This window comes from Scheffersomyces stipitis, chromosome 8 (genome assembly GCF_000209165.1).
Source record: "Scheffersomyces stipitis CBS 6054 chromosome 8, complete sequence".
Taxonomy (NCBI): Eukaryota; Fungi; Ascomycota; class Pichiomycetes; order Serinales; family Debaryomycetaceae; genus Scheffersomyces; species Scheffersomyces stipitis.
The window spans coordinates 825301-845717 of record NC_009048.1 but is presented as its reverse complement, the minus strand read 5'-3'; the positions used below and the strand labels follow the sequence as shown (position 1 = coordinate 845717).

The following is a 20417-nucleotide window of genomic DNA, read 5'->3' as shown; positions in this document are numbered from 1 at the left end:
CAGCTTTCATAGACGTTTTACATCATCGGACTCCAGTAACGCCTACTGTTATTGACTCATCCGATTACTAATTACTTTATTCACGCCAGGCTGAAACCTATAAATTTCAGAGAATATCCCTTCTTATCAAAAACAAATGAGGGCAGAAGAGATTCAAAGTATTAAATAAGCAGAATTTAAAGCTGGGGTAAAAGCACTTCCATCTCTAATTGTACCCAAAATATACTTCATTCTCTTATCTTTCTCAGATTCCCCAAGATGGTGTTCAAGTTTACCATAGACAACGTATTGAACAAATATGTTCCGGCTAATCGGCTCAACCGTCTTCCGCCATGGATTGGCCGGTTCCTTGGAGCTCATCAGGCCCCTCCCAGACATGACTACTATATTTGGCTCGAAACTCTCATTGGTACCTTTTGTGGTCTCTCGCTAATAGAGGGAATCTTCAAGAGTCATACAGCTTTCACAAGCCATAATGCTCCTATGATAATTGCTAGTTATGGAGCGCTGGCAATTCTCTGCTTCAATGCTTCGCAGGCTCCTTTGGCCCAGCCTAGAAGCGTCTTTATGGGTCATTTTTTGTCGTCATTGGTAGGTATTTGTATCCAGAAGTTGTTTCTGTTGAGTGCTGGTGGCCGGGAGCACTACTGGGCTAGCGGTTCACTCAGTGTAGCTGTTGCTTCTGTCCTCATGTCGATCTGCAACTGTGTGCATCCTCCAGCAGGTGCCTCAGCACTCTTGCCCTCTCTTGACGATCAGATTCGAAGCATGAGCTGGTGGTATTTGCCAGTGCAGATCATATCGTCGTTGTTGATTATAACCGTCGCATTAATCACGGGAAATATTGTGAGGTCGTATCCCGTTTACTGGTGGACTCCTGCTCCTCTACCAGTACCCAAGCCAACGCTGACTCCACTAGAGAAATCAGAGATGGAGACTACAGCCGATGCCCCAAGTTCCAGTCTGGAAGACGACGATGCTATAGAAGGTATCACCTATGTTCCCCTGTTGGCAACGATCCAGATTGCGCACGATTCGGTGTTGGTGCCAGAGGAACTTGATCTTATGGAGGTGGAAGTAGAATGGCTCGATTCGCTCCGGATGAAATTGCAAAGACTCCATGCCACCCCATCGCAACAAGTGTGATAAGACATGACAGTGGATGAATTGACGAGAACGAACACTTACGAAGAGCAACGAAAAAGCTACGAATGCATATATATTTATTCATGAACGTATTTCTACCAAATGTACTATTAGTACCGTCAGAACAATCAGCATCATTAGAACCATTGACATTATTAGAATTAATATCAGATTAGAATCATTAGTAGTTAGCAATATTAACTTTTTTCTTTAAATTTGACATGATTTCGTAACTCATCTCCGACCAGCAATCTCGTCCAACGACACCACTCCACTGAAGTCTGGGTTCTCGATCTTCTCGAAGATCTTAGATGCAACCTGTTCTGTAGTCACTGGCGGTCTGACCAGCTTGTTCAAGAACGAGATTTTGTCTCCAACAATGACTTCTTTTGTAGAATAGCCCAACTTCAAGAGGCGGGCAAGAATGTCACGGTTATCCTGGCCCTCATGAGATGGATCGTACATGAACCCTGGTCTCATCAAGATTGAGCGCAAACCCTTTTTACACGATAATTCAAATTCAGCCTCTCTTTTGGTAGTCAAATACTCCAGAGGTACTATTGGGAATTGACTATCAGCCGAGATATACACGAATACAGGGTCCTGTTTCTGGTGCTCAATAAAGTTATCAGCCAAAAGTACAGCCGAATCTCGCTGAATAGCTTCATAGGTGTTGTGATCGTCTTTGGCCATGGGATTGGGCCCTTTGAGCAGTGAAGCCAAATTCTGGATGTCGTTCAAGAAGTTGAAGTTGGAGTTCATCGTCTTCTTATAACTTGAATTTTCAAAAAGAATACCTATAGAATGAACTACAGTTCCAAACGAAGATAAGCTATGCGTATAAGTCAGAGGTTCAAATATGTTGCCTTTCTCCCAATTGACCTCTTTGATCCATGGCTGATGGATAGCAGCTTGTGGAGGCTCCCCCGATCTGGAAAATGCTGTTACGTCATATCCTCTCTGGATTCCCACTTCACAGATCTTACGACCAAGGAAACCCAGTCCGCCAAAGACTGCAATTGACTTTGCCACCGACATTGAATGCTTTTGGTGACTATTAGGTTGGAATTAGAGGAAGAGTAAAAGTGAAAAATCTGGTCGTATGATACTGAATGTGGTGGGGGATCACGTGATTAAAAACATATTCTTGATTTGAATTACTATTGGACACAATGTATACTCCGATTTCAATGCTTCCTTAATGCTCTATCTCCTTAGAAATGTAGGTAAATGGCAATTTATGGATCGGAATAAATAAGGCGCTTACGATATGGGTTATAGAAACTAGTATTTATTAAATGCAATTAGATAAGGTTTGGTTGCAAATTGCAACTTTGGCTGCGAAATGAAGCTCACTTCTGGTCTCCGAACTTTTTGTTGAACAACACGAACTCTTCATCATCAACTTCCTCTAAAGATGGATGCTTATGCAATCTGTGCATTTCTTCAGATTCCTTTGGATGTGACTTTTCAGAGGAAGTTTCCGGCTCAGATGTTATTGATTCACTGTCAGAATCGTAGTTAGCCTTAGCAGGGGATTCAGTCTTTTCCGAAGTAGCTTGTGTTGAAGTGGGCCTTGATGTTGGTGGAGATACTGGTACTGATCCTGTTCCGAAATTGTGCGACAAGTAAGGACCAAAGAAGTTATTCATGAATTCTTGTTGTTGTCTGAGCATGTTTTCATAAGCTTCTCTCTGTTGCTTGATTCTTTCCTGTTCTGCAGTCTTTCTCTTAGCTTCAGCAGCCTTTGATTCAGCAATCTTTGCTTCAGCAATCTTTCTAGCTTTTTCTTGGGCTTCTCTTCTTGCCTTTTCTTGGGCTTCTCTTCTTTCTTTTTCTTGGGCTTCCCTTCTAGCCTTCTCTTTTGCTTCTCTTTGAGCTCTCTCTTCTGCTTCTATTCTGGCCCTTTCGACTTCAGCTCTTGCCAAAGCCTCAGCTGCTTTTCTTTCTTCAGCCTCTCTTCTAGAAATGGCAGCTTTTCTTTCTTCTTCTTGTTGTTGCCTCAACTGTTCTTCGGCTTCTTTTCTTGCAATTTCCTCTGCTTCAGCCTGCAATCTTGCTTGCTCTGACCTGGACCTTTCCATAGCAACTGGTGTTGGCTTCTTTTGTGTCTGCTGTTGCAATCCAAATGCACCAAATGGGAATCCGAGCATTGATGCCAAGTCCTCGAAACTGTTGGAGTGGCAGACATGAACCTTCTTGGGGACGTTCAACACCAAGATGTTTTCTTGCTTGTACCATTCCCAGTTGATGTCCTCAACGTTGATATCTTGTTCCTTGAACTGGAATGTCTTTTTGAAACTATCCTTGGCCGATTGCAAGATGACGTTAATGAGTTGAGGTTGTTGGGAGAATTGCTTTGGAACTTTGATGGCCCTGACTTCGTAGTTGTTAAAGTCTCCAGTCTTCTTGTAGACTTGGATTTGGTATTCATCTTCCGTTTCTATCTTTTTCACTATCTTTGGCTTGGACTGCTCGTGGAATTGTTGTCTCTGGACATTATTCAAGTAGTTGATCAAAGAATCGAAGTCGTAGGTTGAACCTTGTTGGCTAGCCTGGAAGTATGGATTAATGGCGAACATTGGTATTAGAATTGATAAGTTGTGATAAGACAGTAGTTGTGACTATTGATGAGAAATCTGATCAAAAAGAGTAGAAAGGCGATATTGGGCCGGTCATTTATATATCTCCAAAGATTGGATGACAGGGTCACTTTTTGCACCCAAAAATCGTAGAATATGCTAGAAGGGTCGCATTTAGCGAGAAAAACATGGAACTTTCTAGAAGCTAGAGACATTATGCAGGAAATAATTAGGGAGAGAATGACTTTGTCTGCTGTTTCTAAGGAGAGATTAATAAGCCGGAGATAGTATGTCAGCGGGAATACAGTGGAACCGGAGAGAAGAGGGCGGTGACGTCCTCCGTATATAGTGTCACTTGAGAGTCCATTAGTAAGAATAGCGAGAAGAGCAGAAATAGTGAGAACATTGATTAGTGAGATTAGTGAGAGTGTAGCGAGAGCTGCGACTAGATGAGGCGGTGAGCATTTGGATTTAGAGAGACAGAGAGAGGGATGAGATTTTGCGAGAGAAATACCTCTAGAAGAGTATCAAAAAGTGTACGAAAACGATCAGCGTAGACATCGGAACCGAGGCAATATTAGAACAACGACAGTGGCAAGCTTGACACCAGGAAGACTCGTTCTGGAGAACAGCGAGAGAAGACCCATTCGGTCTAAGCAGAATAGTGACAACAGCGAGAAGGCTCAGGAGAGAACTGAAAATAGCGAGACGAGCTCAGTACAAAGAAGTAAGGTTTGGTCACAGTAGCCGAACGGCGATTGCCGAGCTGCGAGTTCTCGTAAATCTCACTGGCCAATACACGAAACCGTAACCAATAAAGTCACACTATTGTCACACTACAAGGCTCTAAAATCACTAAAATCAGACTACTGTCACCAAAATTGTGAATTACAAGTCTGGAAACATCACACTATAACTCGGATATTTTCACTTTAATAACCGGACTCGATTCAGCACCAGCAAAAGTGGTGTCTCTGTGCGACAACTGAGAGACACCTGCGGTGGAAATGTTTTGAGAATACTCAGACGAAACAACCCGGGCTGTTCTGCTACGCCCCTAATGCCTTTTTGCTACGGCAACGGCACGACATTGCTTCACTAATTCTCGCTTGTTGATTCGCAACAAAGATTTAGTGCGCCAGAACAATTCCGTACAGCGACATCTCCCTATCACACAATAACGATAAGCGGCCCAGCACACTACAGAACTCAAACACAAGGGCAAGATACCACCGGTCCAGGGGAAGTGGAGCTGAGCGAACTTGATGCCGTCAATATAAATCGTTCCTGGAGTCGATACAGTGTCTATTCGACCGTACCTCCTTGCTCTTCTCGCTCTTCTCACTATTTTCACTCTGGCTATTCTCACTATTTTTACTCTCGTTTTTCCACTATTTTCACTCTCGCTTTTCCACTATTTTAGCTCTCACTAGCCTCACTGTTCTCACTATTTTTGTTTTTCTCGTCTTTCTCGCTTTTGTCGCTTTTGTTTAGTTTTTGTCTCTCGTTACACAATTTTCTCACTACGGCACAGCCCACACCTCCCACGGGCCCACTGCTCTCACTATTTTCTCACTATTTTTTCCACTATTTTTTCCACTATTTTTTCACACTGCTCCCAGCTCCTATCCACGCCTCAGTGCTATTTATATGTATTCAATAAAATGAGACAACCACACAGGAAACGAACCTAAAACTGTAAATTTTACGTGGTTCTTTCTGTATCGTGAATTTTCTTCTCGTCATTTTTTGCTCTTCAGCTCCACCCCAAAAATATCACACTTCGTGACAATATCCGTTCTCAAACGAACACAACTTCGACAAACTTGTCATTCCCTTTTCTTCATCTCGTCACTGCTCTTCAGCACTAGACCATAGCGACAGCACTAAATAGTTGCCCACTTAGAACCAGCCTAAAATCCATATAGACATTTCTACACGATCGCTACGACGAACTGCAACTCCTGTTACCAGCATATCACATCGTCTCATACCATAGAACAACACGCATCTGTCATTACACCAAACGTTATACGGGTATCTTCACATTTTCACATCATCATATCTTCTATATCGTTCATCCTCGCCCCATCCGATCTGTTCTGATCTTTATTCACAATCATCTCACAACTCCCAAACACCTTATATAAGTGCCGCCATTTTCATTGCACATCATGAGCTCCGAAAAACTTAACGTCAATCCTAGAACCATTCAGTCCCATAAGACAGCCATGTTGCGTACTCTTGCCTTGGTGTTGGTGGTTACCTGTGTAGGCTTGGTTACACTCAACGGCAGCATGCCTTTGCACCACTCATGCCATAACACCCATGGTGCCGACTCCAAATTTATGCCAGCTAAGCTCGTCAACAGCTCAGAGCCGGCAACGACTTCTTCGTCGTCAGTTGCTGCTGCTTTGAACAATCCTACTGACGACTCTATTCTCGATAGACTTTTGCAGTATCCCTTGTACAAGGTTCCTGGCATGGAAGAGGTTGTTAACGAACATGTTAAGAATATCGCCAGGAGAGCTGATGGCGACAACTCCACGTCCTCTTCCGATCCCGGCTTCGGTTCTACGTCTTCAGAATCGTCTCTTTCCCCTTCATCCTCTTCAGACACTTTAACTTCAGAATCTTCATCTTTTTCACCTTCATCAAGCTCTGAAACTTCTTCTGAAATTCCACCTACTTCCAGCTCTACAGAGACATCGAGCTCATCAAGTTCATCAGAACAGAGCTCTTCTGAAACTTCATCATCGTCTTCTTCATCATCTGAAGAACACACTTCTCTGACTTCAACAACATCAACAGCAGACGAAACTTCGCAACAGACCTCCAGTAGTCTCCCCCAAGAAACCAAAACCGATTCCGAAACCTCCCAGACATCTGAAACTAGATCTTCTGACACAACTCTGAGCTCCACACATACGTCTCAAACAGAAGAAACTTCTCATATTGTCACCACATTCAGTTCCGTAGACAATGGAAGAACTGTGGTTGTGACACAGACATCTATTGTGACTCACGACTCAAGTCCTTCAGCTGCTAGTGATAACTCCAACAATGGTGGCGGAGGGTTGTCCAACACAAACAGAATCGTAGTAGGTGTAGTTGTTGGTGTAGGTGGTTCCATCTTGATCGGGCTTATCTCCGTATTGTTCTACTTGAAAAGGAGATCCAACAAGGACTACGGCTCCGGTGGCTGGACCTTTTGGAGAAAGAACGAAAAGGTCGGCAGCGATGACTTCTTCAACGGAGAATTGGGTGTCAGAGACAGAAACATCAACCAAGGCTCGAACTTCTGAATCTTCTCCTATAAAAAGCAAAGCACAATTCTTCTGGGTTTCTTTCAAAGACTCCTTAATATTAATACCAACTACCCCTAAAAAAGTGAGTCTAAGATGAAATTCAGTTGTAGCCCATGTCATAACTTATCGTACCGATATTGTATACCCAAGTATAGATTGAATCACATTTGAAAGTGATTATTTTTGACAAACCCCAAGAATTGCACCCCCTAATAGAGTCCAGTCCTTGTCTTTATTTCTGTATTATCTTATAGTTGTTAGTAAATTTTGTTTTTAGCTTCATCTGTATTTCAGTAATGGTAAAGTTGCAACTTGTGCTGGGCTTCAAGTCACGTGAATATCTCGAAATTCATATAAACTACGCGTCTGATCTGAAGAGTCTTCATTTTTTGCAGGCTAGTACGCTTCATTAGGTCAGATCGGAGGCTCATTTACGATGAAGAAGTATTCTGTCTATCAGCAGATCTCGCCTGACGAGAAGTATACCTACAAATTGTTACAGTTACCGTCCGATTTGCTCAGACACATATCTGACAATGAGACTGACAATTTGCTTATCAAGTCATCCACATCTACAACTTCCAATCCGGGACAACTAGTTGTTTGTACAGATGACAAGACGTGGAAATTGAGGCAGATGAACCATTCGAATACGGTTTTATTGCTCGACAATCAGAACATAGTTCAGCATAGAAAGTTGGATAGTATACTATCTGATCATAATGTATCTAGCGATAACAATTTAATAGGGTTTGCCAGTTGTTCGTACGAGTATGAGTTGACTGACTCGAAGGGATCCATAGATATAACGAAGTTGCCTCGTCTTCACGGAGACGAATTACGAGATTCTACAAATAACGTTCATGCTGTACAAATTTCGGTTGATGAATTACTTGAGAATTCGCCGATTTCTCGTCAGGAATTCTTCCATGAATGGTATGAGCTTGGAGGCTGTGAAATTGACGGCAGAGCATATATTCTTTCACCGGAATACATCACTGAGGTATTATACACTTTGATAACGGCATTGATAAGTGAAAGCTTCAATTACAGAACAGACACAGTAGCCGTAGATACTATTCACCAATTATCTAAAAAGCAGCTGAATTTCGCCGATTCGATCGTTACTACTATAGTACAAAAATTCACAGTGCGATCTGATAAACCAAATGAAGTTCTGCTAGATAATGACAAGATCGCTAAATGGTTTGGTATCCATGTTCTTTCTGAGCGAGCAACGCTGTTGTTGTCTAGCAAGGAATTTCTCATCCAGTGGAAATCGTCGCTTCCAGCATTCTACAACGTTTCGCTCGATTTGCACTATTTGAGAGGTTACTACTGTATGCCCGTAGAGGATAACTTAATCTACATCAATAGAGACCATTTATCGACAACGCTTTCTGCCCGGTTTGTCGAGTTGTTCCAATTAGACAGAGAATGGAACTATGACGATTTTGTACCTTTCATCAAGGATTTGGTTCCTCCAGGCGTCAAAGTTGATCTGATGATTCTCAAATTTGGCAAGAAGAAGAAAATTGGGAAAGATCGATTTGTGGTGACACCAAGGTAACAAATAAAGAATACAAGAGGCAATGGATATTGCCAAAAATGAGTGAGATCATTGTAGAACATATAGTGAGTATTGCAAGACCGTTAGTAAATTCATATACATAGACTTGTTTCGTAAAGTGAATACTATGTAATTAAGATAACTAAATTGTTGAGTTTAACATTTTGTGAGAATTGCACCCATGACTCGCAATCATCTTTCCTGAGTCTTTATGATTCGCAACCATTTCTGCCAGAAATTCGCACTGGAAAAAGCCGTTAGGTTGAGATTTTTCACTTGTCTCAGACTATTCGGACTCTTCCAATTTTCTTATTTCTAACAAGTCCTTATTTTCCACCGCAGCACACAGATGGACAACCAGACGTTCGTGATCTCGTTGATCGTAAGTGAAGACGACTTTTATGTATAATTCGAATTTTCAAGATTTGCTAACAATTTCTACAGAGTGGAGGATGTGCTGGTACTTCGACCGATCTCGCGTTCTTCCCATTAGATACGCTCAAGACCAGATTACAGGCAAAGGGAGGATTTTTCCATAACGGAGGATGGCACGGTATATATAAGGGCCTAGGCTCGTGTGTTGTAGCATCAGCACCTTCAGCTTCGTTGTTTTTCATCACCTATGACTCCATGAAGATATACACCAAGGAATATGTTCTGCCAGCCCAGAGCCATATGATTTCAGCCTCTTGCGGAGAAATGGCTGCTTGTATGGTACGAGTTCCGGCCGAGGTTATTAAGCAGAGAACACAAACTGGAATTGCCGGTGTCAACGGAACCTCGAGTTCGTGGGCTAACTTCTTGTACTTGGTCCAGAACAAGTCTGGAGAAGGTGTACTTAAAGGGCTCTACAGAGGATGGAATACTACTATAATGAGGGAGATTCCGTTCACAGTGATTCAGTTCCCCCTTTACGAGTGGTTAAAGATGAAGTGGGCTCTGGCCACAGGAGGCAGAGATCTCAGTGTAGTGAAAGGAGCTATTTGTGGTTCCATAGCAGGTGCTGTAGCTGCAGCAGCAACAACTCCGCTAGATGTAATAAAGACGAGGATCATGTTGAACAAGGAGAGAGTAAGCATTGGACAATTGGTGCGAACCATGGTGGCAGAGGAGGGGTATCTGACATTTTTGAAGGGTATAGGCCCTAGAACAGCCTGGATCAGCGCTGGTGGAGCCATCTTCTTGGGCTGCTACGAGCTTGTTCATACAAACTTGACGTCATACCAAAGGAGAAAGTTGGCGTAGACCGGAGTACGAGTAGCATATATCAATAATGATCTACAAGCATACGTTCATTGATCTAGCACATATATAGAGTCTTAGATCACAAGAAAGAGCTTACACAGATAGAGTACATAGCATATTCATAGAAGATATTGGTCATGTAAGACAAGAGAAAGTAGACTTTTCACTTAAGGAACCGTTTTGAAGAATAGGATACAAATCTAGAAGATATTGCCGATTCAGATAAGGACCAAAAGGATATTGAAAGAAAATCGCTACCCGAATATTTGGAAGTCTGTTAAGTATGAAAAAAACTGAAAAATTGTAGAATTTTGTGAATATAGTGTAAATTACCAACAAATTGTAAAATAACAGCTTATTCTGAAATAACGACAATTCCACAGACGTTGCCACTCAATGTCCAAAACACATCCATCCCGTCTGGTTACCCCCTTTAAACTTATTCCACTCTGCTTAAGCCTACCACTATCTGATCGGAACCAAATCGGCTTTCGCATCCGAGATCTTGACTCCTTCCAAGTATACTGCGGCACGGATGCAACTGTACTCATCCTTGCATCTTGTCTGCACACACTCCTTTCCCATCCAGGCATTTTCCATTAATAATGGATGAAGGATTGAAGTCTGTCAGAAAAGAGCAAATGAAATTCAACTGGAAATAAATTCTGAAATACGCTTTTTCTTTATCACTACGAACAAACGCATCTATGTTGACCAATCAGATACGCGCTCTTGCTCGTCAGGCCACGCGTACGGACTCCCGCAGCATCAACGTGAGAAGCTTCACGGTGACTGCTGGGTCTAGAACCAGATCTGTTAGTTCCAAGACTAGATCTATTCGCCATTTGGCCACCAAATCCTCCACAGCTTCAGCTAAAAGTGCCAGCTCCGCATCTGCAGACTCTATCGTTACCACTCCTCCTACGGGATCGGCCATCACGTTGAAATCGGCTACAAGAGATGAATCGCAGTTTGGGACTAGACCAATCTATTTGGATGTTCAGGCTACCACCCCTACAGACCCTAGAGTTCTCGACAAGATGTTGACCTTTTTGACAGGAATGTACGGAAATCCACACTCGTCAACTCACGCTTACGGGTGGGAAACTGACAAGGAAGTGGAGAAGGCCCGTGAGTACGTTGCTGCAGTCATCAAGGCTGACCCCAAGGAAATCATCTTTACCTCTGGTGCCACAGAAACAAACAACATGGCGATCAAGGGGGTTCCTCGTTTCTACAAAAAGACCAAGAAACATATCATCACAACTCAGACAGAGCACAAGTGTGTTTTGGACTCAGCCAGACATATGCAAGACGAAGGCTTTGACGTCACCTATTTGCCTGTAGACGAGCATGGCTTGATCTCATTGGACGATTTAAAGGCTGCTATTCGTAAGGACACCATCTTGGTGTCGGTGATGGCTGTTAACAACGAAATTGGAGTTGTCCAACCTCTTAAAGAAATCGGTAAAATCTGTAGAGAAAACAAAATTTTCTTCCATACTGATGCCGCCCAGGCATATGGTAAGATCGACATCGATGTCAACGACATGAACATCGACTTGTTATCGATTTCATCGCACAAAATCTATGGCCCAATGGGAATTGGTGCTTGCTACGTTAGAAGAAGACCCAGAGTTAGATTGGACCCTATCATCACTGGTGGAGGTCAGGAAAGAGGCTTAAGATCTGGAACCTTATCTCCGCCATTGGTGGCTGGTTTCGGTGAAGCTGCAAGACTCATGAAAGAAGAAATGGATGTATGTATATTTAACAATTTTTGCCTTGTTTAGCTTGAAGTGACTTCTTGAAGATTAGGTTCTTGAGGATTTTTGAATTTGTCTTAAACGAAGTTCAGCTCAAGCTATTGGCTTGCATTTTGGTGTGATTTGAACGAATGAAGAAAAACCATACAGTCAGTGATAGGCACTAATCTCTAGCTTATTTCAAAGATGAAACTATACTTTATGCAAGGATCTGACTCCAGTTCACCAAACCATTGCAATTCCATACTCGGAAAGTTACCAAACAAATACTAACAAAATTCTAGTACGATAAGGCTCACATCACCAGACTCTCCAACAAGTTGAAGGAAGGCTTGTTGTCGATTCCAGCCACACAATTGAACGGTTCTAATAACCCAGAATCACAATACCCAGGGTGTGTAAATATTTCCTTTGCCTACATTGAAGGTGAGTCTTTATTGATGGCTTTGAAGGATATCGCCTTGTCTTCAGGATCCGCCTGTACTTCAGCCTCGTTAGAACCATCGTATGTGTTGCATGCCTTGGGTGCTGACGATGCTTTGGCCCACTCTTCTATCAGATTTGGTATCGGAAGATTCACTACTGAAGAAGAGGTTGATTACGTCATCAAGGCTATCAACGAAAGAGTCGAATTCTTGAGAAAGATGTCGCCTTTGTGGGAAATGGTCCAGGAGGGTATCGACTTGGACTCCATTGAATGGAGTGGACACTGAAGACATTCACTACAACAAAACATTTAATATTCATATGGTTCGAAATAGAATAGCGCTCTTTTTTTAGGCTCCATATATCATCAATGGTGCAGAGCTTTGGGGATTGAATTGAGTTGAGTTGAGTTGATTTTGTTTTTCACGACGGCGATGACGACGATCTGTATTTAGTGCTTCTAATATGTTTGCAATAACAATTATGCTATATATCAATTTTTATGTATTGACTAGTACTTAAAAAGTAACCGTACGTTACTTGGTATAATCACGTGATGTAAGACTTATCCCGTTTTCGCTCCGGCGCCGGCATGACTAACCAAAGTGAAAAATCGGCGAACGATGTTCTCCAGATTCTATATAAAGTCTTCTATTTCCTATTGCGAATGCTTTTGTATTTGAATTGAACACAGACGCAAGCTTCTACGTACTATTACAGGTATCCTGATACAGATTTCTGTAGAAAACATTTCAAGACAGCAATATAGCCTTAACTTATCAAAGTTTTGATTTTCTAGACTTTTTTCAGTGTTCAACGAAGTTTTTCAGTTATCCTTTTACCTATACTCTTCGGATTTACCATGTCTACCGTTACCAAGACCATCACTGTTCTCCCAGGAGATCACGTCGGTACTGAGATTTGTAATGAGGCTATCAAGGTGCTTGAAGCCATTGAGCAAGCTACTCCTTACCAAAAGATCCACTTTGAGTTCAAGCATCATTTAATTGGAGGTGCTGCCATTGACTCCACGGGAGTTCCTTTGCCAGATGACTCTCTTGCTGCAGCCAAACTGTCTGATGCTGTTTTGCTTGGAGCAGTTGGTGGTCCCAAGTGGGGAACTGGTGCTGTTAGACCAGAACAAGGTTTGTTGAAGATCAGAAAGGAGTTGAACTTGTATGCCAACTTGAGACCTTGCAACTTTGCATCCGATGCTCTTTTAGAACTCTCTCCCTTGAAGTCAGAAATCGTCAAGGGCACCAACTTCACTGTTGTCCGTGAACTTGTTGGTGGTATTTACTTTGGCGAAAGACAAGAACAGGAAGAGTCTGCCGACGGAGAGTCTGCTTGGGACACCGAAAAGTATTCTGTGGCTGAAGTCACCAGAATCACCAGAATGGCAGCTTTCATGGCATTGCAACACAACCCACCTTTACCAATCTGGTCATTGGATAAGGCTAATGTGTTGGCCTCCTCCAGATTATGGAGAAAGACTGTGGATAAGGTAATGAAAGAAGAGTTCCCACAATTGACCATCCAGCACCAGTTGATCGATTCTGCTGCCATGATTTTGGTTCAATCTCCTACCAAATTGAATGGTATTGTCATCACTTCAAACATGTTTGGCGATATTATCAGTGACGAAGCCTCGGTGATCCCTGGCTCGTTGGGTCTCTTACCTTCTGCATCCTTGGCTTCGTTGCCAGACACCAATTCTGCCTTCGGTTTATACGAGCCATGCCACGGTTCTGCTCCTGACTTGCCCGAAAACAAGGTCAACCCAATTGCCACCATCTTGTCGGTCGCCATGATGTTGAGATTGTCGTTGGACAGCTTGAAGGAAGCCGAAGCCTTGGAAGAAGCCGTCCGTCAAGTTTTGGACTCTGGAGTCAGAACTGCTGACTTACGTGGTACCAACTCTACCAAGGAAGTCGGTGAAGCTGTTGTTGCTGCCGTCACCAAGATCTTGAAGGATGCTGCCTAGTCAGTAATATAATGGCCACTCATTATTTATACATATATATTAACTTCATACTCCAAAAAACTATTAGAAATAAATAGTACGATTAATGGCAAATAAGAAAAGTACAGTACCAAAAAGTTCGTGATTCTCTAATCTATTAGTAAAGTCAAATTGAGCAAGAACTAAGTAGCAAAACCATCAATTTTGGTTCCTTTGTTAATGCTCTCACAAGAACGAACATTTGAAGATGCTATCCTAATGAACCATAAATTCTATCAGGTAACCTCTAGAAATATAATTCTAGTTTCTTAAAATTCATCTACTTAAGATTCCAAGCTGAATTCTCCAAAATTGATCGTACCATTCAAGAACTCAGACAATTGGGCCATAGAGTCCTCGGTTATGACCCCAGACTTTTGGTGACCACCCGTAGTATCAAAGCTGACCGTTGCATCATCATGTATATGGTCGTTGATGATGGTACCGTCACTGGAAATAGTAGGAGATGGTGCACACTTGGCAAAAGAATTGGTAAGACCTTGGATAACACTTGGGGCAAATTCGTCAGGAGAAAAGAATTCGTCTTCTGAACTTGTCAAAGTGATTGAACTGATATTGAGACCGGAAGTAATAATCAAACTGTCTGGTCTTTCACGTATCAAATTTTCCTGTCGGATGCGACCATTTCGACTTGTTCTTATTTCAGAAACACTCCGCTCAGATTCTTCCAGAACGATTTCTTCAGCGATATCCAAAGGTTCTTGAGATCCAGAATTGGCTATACTGAGTTCTCGAAGATTCCTAGAAGTGGCAAATTCGAAGTCAATGGTTCTGCTGAACTCTTCGGCAATTTCGATAGGAGTTAAGGATTGAACAGAGTCTTCCTTCCTACCTTTCATGAAACCAAAAGAGCCGATTTCAGGTGGTTTCTCGAATTCAGATGCAGATAAGACTTGAGGAGTAGTAGCTGGGTCAATTGTATCAACTCCAATTTGATCAAGATCCATTTGGGCAAAATTATCAATAGTGTTACTGCCACTGATTTCTGCTATTCTTTCCAAGCTCTTTGCTTTAGCCAGAAGTTGAGTATCGTTTACATCCTCCTTCAATGAAGGAAGATTATGATGCAAGGAAGAATTCTCTCTGCTCATACTTAAAGCGATCCAGTTAGATTCTCCATCGTTATAGAATTCTTCAACAGGAAGCTCAACTAAATTGAGTAGATGTTCAACTGTATCGGACTTCCTGTCAGAGACATTATTATTGATGGAATCCAACACCAAGACATTATCATAGGTCGAAGTAGAGCTAGAGCCATTGCTTGTAGCTCTATTTCCATTATTAACTGGAGGGAGTGATTTTGGAGTGACTGGAGCAATTCTGATTTCGTTATCGTTGTTGATCTTGACAAACTTAGGTTTATCTGGTATAGACCCAGTGTTGGCATTAGTGATAGAGGTGTCATTAGGTTTATTATTATAGTTATTAGGGTTAGCAACATTTTTGCTAAGGGTTCCAATTTTGTCGTCAGAGGTGTCTGGAAGGTCGATGAAAGAGGCAAGACTATGGTTCCTCTTACTTCTGTTGATTTTAACAATCTTGCTAGTCATTTCTTTTGCCTTTGGAAGTCGAGTATCAATTGGAATCTTGTGAGCTGGTGGAGTTGGGGGAGACTCCTTAGTTGGAGATTCAGGAACTACAGTTAATGGGGCAACAAGTGGCTCATATCGAGGCACAAGGAGTTCTTCATTTTGATCTTCCTTAGTATTTTTCACTTGCTTATCCTTTGAACGTCCAATTGGTGTATCTTCGCAAACGATAGATTCCTTTTCAACCAATTCTGGAACAGGTTTATAAATATTCTGGAATTTCTGCTTATTTCCCTTAGGAATGAACGAAGTAGTAAATTCTCTATCGGATTCTGTAGTTGGCTGTCTAAGCAAGGGTACAGCATTGGCTTGTCTTTCATGATTCTTCTTGAATGGATGGAAAATCTTCTGAAGGAGAGATTTCCTTTTTTTGACATTTTTCATCGAAACGGATGGGACAGCCTGTTGTTGTTGAATCTCTTTGGATTTAGCCTTTGATGACTCATTGGCCTTAGCCTCTTTCTCTTTTTCTTCTTCTTCTTCTTCCTCTTCCGCAATTGGAAGCTCTTCCGCCTTATGGCCAGCAATATGATCGATATAATCATCAGGTAGTGAAATGGCAGCTGAAGCTTTCTTTGAATGCCTCTTAACATTTTTACCTTTATCCTTCTTGTCATAAGCCTTTTCTTCAGATTCAATTCTTTCTAGATATTCACTCTTCAACTTTTCTCTGTCGTAAATTGGATACACATCAACAAAATGGGCCAATTCGTCAGCATTACTGTTCACGAGAGATTGGGTAATTTCATTGTAAGAACTGAATATTGATTCATAAGAGTGATATATCATTTCCCTAATAGAACCTTGCAAATCAGAAGCTGGGATCACTTTACTTGTCTTAATGGTCTTTTGACGGTTGTATGCTATCAATTGGATCTTGTCATCAGTGAGAAATGAAGCATTGATAAGAAGATACAAATCTGGATTCTTCTCAAAATATTCGTAAGGGTCGCTGAATGAAATGTTCAAGAACATGGCGAATGGAGATTTCCAAGTCTCCTGTTGGTAGGCTTCGAAATCATGAGCTGTTGAATAAACATTTAATCCCATAGTCTTGGACTTGAACAAGTGGAAAGGCTGACTCTTGTGCAAGATCTTAGATTTGCTAACAAGATCAATGATGTTAATTCCGGATTGTTGACTGTTGCTTTTTGAACCGCCTACAACCTCATATATTCTGCTGAACAGGATATCTTTGTTGGAAGTGTTATAACCTGAAGATGTCTTATTCAAGAAACGAAGGAAATCACCCAGGCATCCGGTAGCGGGTTGTGAATCAGTAAGGATCATGGTTGGTGCCTTGTACGAACTGACTACAACATCATTAATTTCACACCAAGCACTGACCTCCATGGATGGAAACAGCGATAACTTGGGCAATGGTTTTTCGTTAATCAAGGAATGCATCAAGATATCTGAAATGGAAATCTTCTTATTCCGGGACTTATCGTCTCGCTTGACGTAGTAAGAATCATCAACTACAGTCAAGAAGACAAGATGGTCAGAGAATATGATCAAAACCTCAGTATCTTGTAAAGAACCTTGCTTGGGGCAAACATGTCTCAATTCAAAGATACCCACAACCTTTCTTGTCAACCAACCGTACTGAAGTTCAGCTGGCCATTTAGTGGCCAATTGAGTCAAGATCTTACCTGTAGGAGTGAATATTCTTTGACGTTCTTCTACAGCTTCAGAATTGGAGAAAGAATTAGCTCCTCCAAAAGCATCAATGATGTCAATGGCTGCTCCGAATGATTCGTTGATGATCTTGTCTTCCTCATCTTCCTTTGTGCCTCTTAAATCTTCCTTTTCAGATTGAATGGAAATGTACATTCTTCTCAAGATTAGCTTGATTTTGGGCAATTCAAGCAATGAGCCATTAACGACCGAATCGATCTCACGAAGTGAGAATGAGCCTTTGTTGATCTCAGGATTGTCGAAAACCTTATTCTTGTACTTGTGGCTGAACTTGGAAAGTTTCAGAGGGAAGTTCTTCAAGTTTGCCTCATGTCTGATGAATGCCTTATAGAAGTAAGGTAAGATCAAACCGATGACTTTGAATACTTCGACATAACCAAAGGGTTGAGCCTTACCCAAAGCATCATGGAAAATACAGTTGATTCTAGTGATCTCATCGATTGTAGGTGGGAACACACTATTCAATTTCGCTATTCCAGAATTTGCTTCTGACGACAAGACGCTTATTCTCAATGGAATAATGAAGTCCTGAAGTAAGTTGACCAACCCCATAGTGAAGTTGGTCTGTACCGTAATCAATTCGGAAATTACAGAGTCAATCTTTTCGCTGCTAACAAGAGGCAGAACATGATTTCCAGCATCAGGTACCGCATAGCTAATTTGCATAGCTTCTGGAGAATACTCGAGAAGGGGATCAAAGAGCTGCTCAAGCTGTTCTCCGATTAAGTAGACTAATTTGTTGTTTTCTTCGACAATCTGAGGGGTAGAAGTTTGTGGTGAATTATCATAGACAACGTCAATCACGGTTGATGGCATCTTGTGTAGTTGTACAAGACCGAGTTGTAGCAACTTTGCACCCAAGTCCTGTGGAGTTTGAACTTCACCCATAAGTTGCATAGAATTGGCCAATTCGCCAGCTACCGTCTCATCCCACTTGTTTTTGTCGATTTCAAGAAGAGCCGAGTTGTTAATGAGTCTACTATAGTTTTTTAAGTTGGTGATGGCTAGAGCTCTGCGCACATTAGACTTCTGGTATTCGGGCAACAAGTTCTCGCACAGGGGCCAAAATCTCAGTCTTGAGTCTAGGATGATATTGTCGTAGGTCAGGATCCCGTATTTTGTTATAGATTTGGTACTGATTTTATTGGTTTTCAGATGTTGGAATACTATGGTAACTACATGACCAAAAACCAAATGGTCGTAGCCCTGGAAATACGCTGCCTTCGAGGAGAGATCTAGCCATTTTTCTTCAGAAACAAGCGAGCTCAAGGGAACCGTTTCGTCGAAATGGCCCAGAAGTGGATGGAGTACAATGGGCAGCACTGGTTCAGTTGGTGGCAGTTTTTCGCGGCTGTTTTCGGTTTCTTCTTGATCATAGTCGATGGAATGGTTGAGTCCGTCTATGGGAGGTGTCGAGCCTCGGCCTGAGAAGAACTGCTCGTCGTGGTCTCCTGAGGCATATCTCTGGTAGACGCTCATGGTGTGGAAAACGGTGTAAAAAGGTGAGAGCAGACTACTTCCAGAGCCAGACTTTAAAGCTTCCCAAGATTTTGAGGGAAGAAAAGGACATTTTAACTGACATTCTCTTCCAATAGAGTGCAAAATCGGTAGCAAAATATGGCATAACAGAAGCCTGCCTCATTGGGAAAATAGTAAACATTGCAGCAGCAAGTCACGTGAATATATCGAAATCATGTCAACAATACTCGCAGATGGAACCTGCGGTTTCAGGAGAGTGACACCTGTCCTTCTGGGAACAGCACTAATGGGGGTGAGGACTGCTGGAATTATGAAACCGAATAGGGAATCGAGAAAAATGGTAAATACATACATTGGCAATGACCAGACAACCAATGATGCGAGGCAGCGAGGTGCCCGCGACGCCTCTGTTTCGAATTGTTGGTGTCAACATACGACCTTCTGGTCTGTCACTGACATTAGATGTAGTTAGAAGGTACATGCAACTGGATCTAAGTGGACCTAAAACACATCTAGAAGTCTAAATCGGATATAGATGTTGCTTGCAAATGTTGGCAGTCTAAAATTGGTGAAGTACTAAATTTCAGTTGTACTCTTTTTTTGGAGCTAATGTTATTTCAACTGGGTACTTTATGTTGCGATCTTCTCGGTATAGATTATTTCAGACTGGCTACATCTTAAACACAATGGGTTGTTTACTCTGGCTATAGCTAGACAGGTAGGATTGTGGTAAGCCCCATACTAGAATAGGAAGATATAGTTATCTACGAATGAATTTTGCACTGTACAATATGATACAATATTACTGTCGTGGACCCTCATCAGTTTATACTGTTCTATAAACTTCATAGTATACTTTGAACATACTGAATCAGAGTCCATACTTTTGGGTATCTCATGGTATCCAACGAACTTCTACAAAATTACTATTGCTTTGACAACCAATAGTCTATTTTTACTGACCTACGAATTTCTACTATAGTAAGAATCTCTTTAATATCTCCAATACCTTATCTGTGCCATTTATTTAACCCGCTAGAACGTCACTAGCTTGGGATCCAAGGGAACTCCGTCCTTATCTACGCCGTTACGTCCAAGTTCGCTCTGAGTATACTCCAATCTGGCCTCATCAAAGGTCTTTCTCTTAGAATCCATAATGCGTTGAATTTCAGCCAATGCTTCCTCCAGAAGACCTTTTCTAGTGTCTCCGCCAGCTACATTGGCTTCAAGATCAAAGTTGGCACTCAGAAATCCAGCAGCTATATTATCCTGGAAAGTTCCAAGTCTCTCATAGAATCCAGACGCTGCTCTTCTACGTGTTCTCCATCTGTCATGCGCTTCTGCAAGCTTGTGTCTGAAATGGAACAAGAGTAAACCTGCTGCTATCACTAATAATATAGCCACATAGTGTGATTTTATCTGCGTCTTGCCATCCGCACCCCAACCAGAATTGGGCTCGTAATTGGTTCCGGAATCGGCTCTACCAGTATTTGAATCGTAGTCAGTATCTGATCTGGAATTGAAGCTCATTACGTAACACCCTCTTGATGAACTGCTCTAGGAATTGCTATACCGTTAGAAGAAT

The 20417-nt window shown here is 41.9% G+C and overlaps 10 protein-coding genes across 10 annotated transcripts; 6 read left to right on the top strand and 4 right to left on the bottom strand. All coding sequences in view use genetic code 12, as the record gives it.

Annotated features, from left to right (window-relative positions):
* Nucleotides 1–258: 258 nt before the first annotated feature.
* Nucleotides 259–1146, top strand: PICST_64520 (predicted protein; the record flags this gene model as incomplete). The annotated part of the gene is made up of 2 exons (XM_001386716.1): nucleotides 259–961; nucleotides 989–1146. The coding sequence occupies 2 exons, from the start codon at nucleotides 259–261 to the stop codon at nucleotides 1144–1146; spliced, it is 861 nt and encodes a 286-aa protein (XP_001386753.2).
* Nucleotides 1147–1380: 234 nt separating this feature from the next.
* PICST_50236 (predicted protein) lies at nucleotides 1381–2184 on the bottom strand (the record flags this gene model as incomplete). The annotated part of the gene is made up of 1 exon (XM_001386539.1): nucleotides 1381–2184. One exon carries the CDS (start codon nucleotides 2182–2184, stop codon nucleotides 1381–1383), a length of 804 nt encoding a protein of 267 aa, XP_001386576.2.
* Nucleotides 2185–2498: 314 nt separating this feature from the next.
* Nucleotides 2499–3728, bottom strand: PICST_33945 (predicted protein; the record flags this gene model as incomplete). Its single annotated transcript, XM_001386538.1, has 1 exon — nucleotides 2499–3728. One exon carries the CDS (start codon nucleotides 3726–3728, stop codon nucleotides 2499–2501), a length of 1230 nt encoding a protein of 409 aa, XP_001386575.1.
* Nucleotides 3729–5498: 1770 nt separating this feature from the next.
* PICST_68547 (hypothetical protein) lies at nucleotides 5499–7318 on the top strand. Its single transcript, XM_001386715.1, has one exon. It carries the CDS (start codon nucleotides 5903–5905, stop codon nucleotides 7031–7033), a length of 1131 nt encoding a protein of 376 aa, XP_001386752.2. The 5' UTR covers nucleotides 5499–5902; the 3' UTR covers nucleotides 7034–7318.
* Nucleotides 7319–7472: 154 nt separating this feature from the next.
* PICST_64178 (predicted protein) lies at nucleotides 7473–8606 on the top strand (the record flags this gene model as incomplete). Its single annotated transcript, XM_001386714.1, has 2 exons — nucleotides 7473–7732; nucleotides 7769–8606. 2 exons carry the CDS (start codon nucleotides 7473–7475, stop codon nucleotides 8604–8606), a joined length of 1098 nt encoding a protein of 365 aa, XP_001386751.2.
* A 349-nt stretch (nucleotides 8607–8955) lies between these two features.
* PET8 (Mitochondrial carrier protein PET8) lies at nucleotides 8956–9851 on the top strand (the record flags this gene model as incomplete). Its single annotated transcript, XM_001386713.1, has 2 exons — nucleotides 8956–8988; nucleotides 9051–9851. 2 exons carry the CDS (start codon nucleotides 8956–8958, stop codon nucleotides 9849–9851), a joined length of 834 nt encoding a protein of 277 aa, XP_001386750.2.
* Nucleotides 9852–10510: 659 nt separating this feature from the next.
* On the top strand, nucleotides 10511–12590 carry PICST_85588 (predicted protein). The gene is made up of 2 exons (XM_001386712.1): nucleotides 10511–11611; nucleotides 11902–12590. Exons 1-2 carry the CDS (start codon nucleotides 10559–10561, stop codon nucleotides 12328–12330), a joined length of 1482 nt encoding a protein of 493 aa, XP_001386749.1. The 5' UTR covers nucleotides 10511–10558; the 3' UTR covers nucleotides 12331–12590.
* Nucleotides 12591–12598: 8 nt separating this feature from the next.
* On the top strand, nucleotides 12599–14829 carry LEU2 (3-isopropylmalate dehydrogenase). The gene has a single exon (XM_001386711.1). It carries the CDS (start codon nucleotides 12906–12908, stop codon nucleotides 14025–14027), a length of 1122 nt encoding a protein of 373 aa, XP_001386748.2. The 5' UTR covers nucleotides 12599–12905; the 3' UTR covers nucleotides 14028–14829.
* Nucleotides 14830–15829: 1000 nt separating this feature from the next.
* On the bottom strand, nucleotides 15830–18860 carry PICST_73959 (predicted protein; the record flags this gene model as incomplete). The annotated part of the gene is made up of 1 exon (XM_001386537.1): nucleotides 15830–18860. A coding segment is annotated over exon 1 (3003 nt), but the record flags the coding sequence as incomplete, so codon positions are not given.
* A 1007-nt stretch (nucleotides 18861–19867) lies between these two features.
* PICST_33937 (predicted protein) lies at nucleotides 19868–20362 on the bottom strand (the record flags this gene model as incomplete). The annotated part of the gene is made up of 1 exon (XM_001386536.1): nucleotides 19868–20362. The coding sequence occupies one exon, from the start codon at nucleotides 20360–20362 to the stop codon at nucleotides 19868–19870; it is 495 nt and encodes a 164-aa protein (XP_001386573.2).
* Nucleotides 20363–20417: the final 55 nt, after the last annotated feature.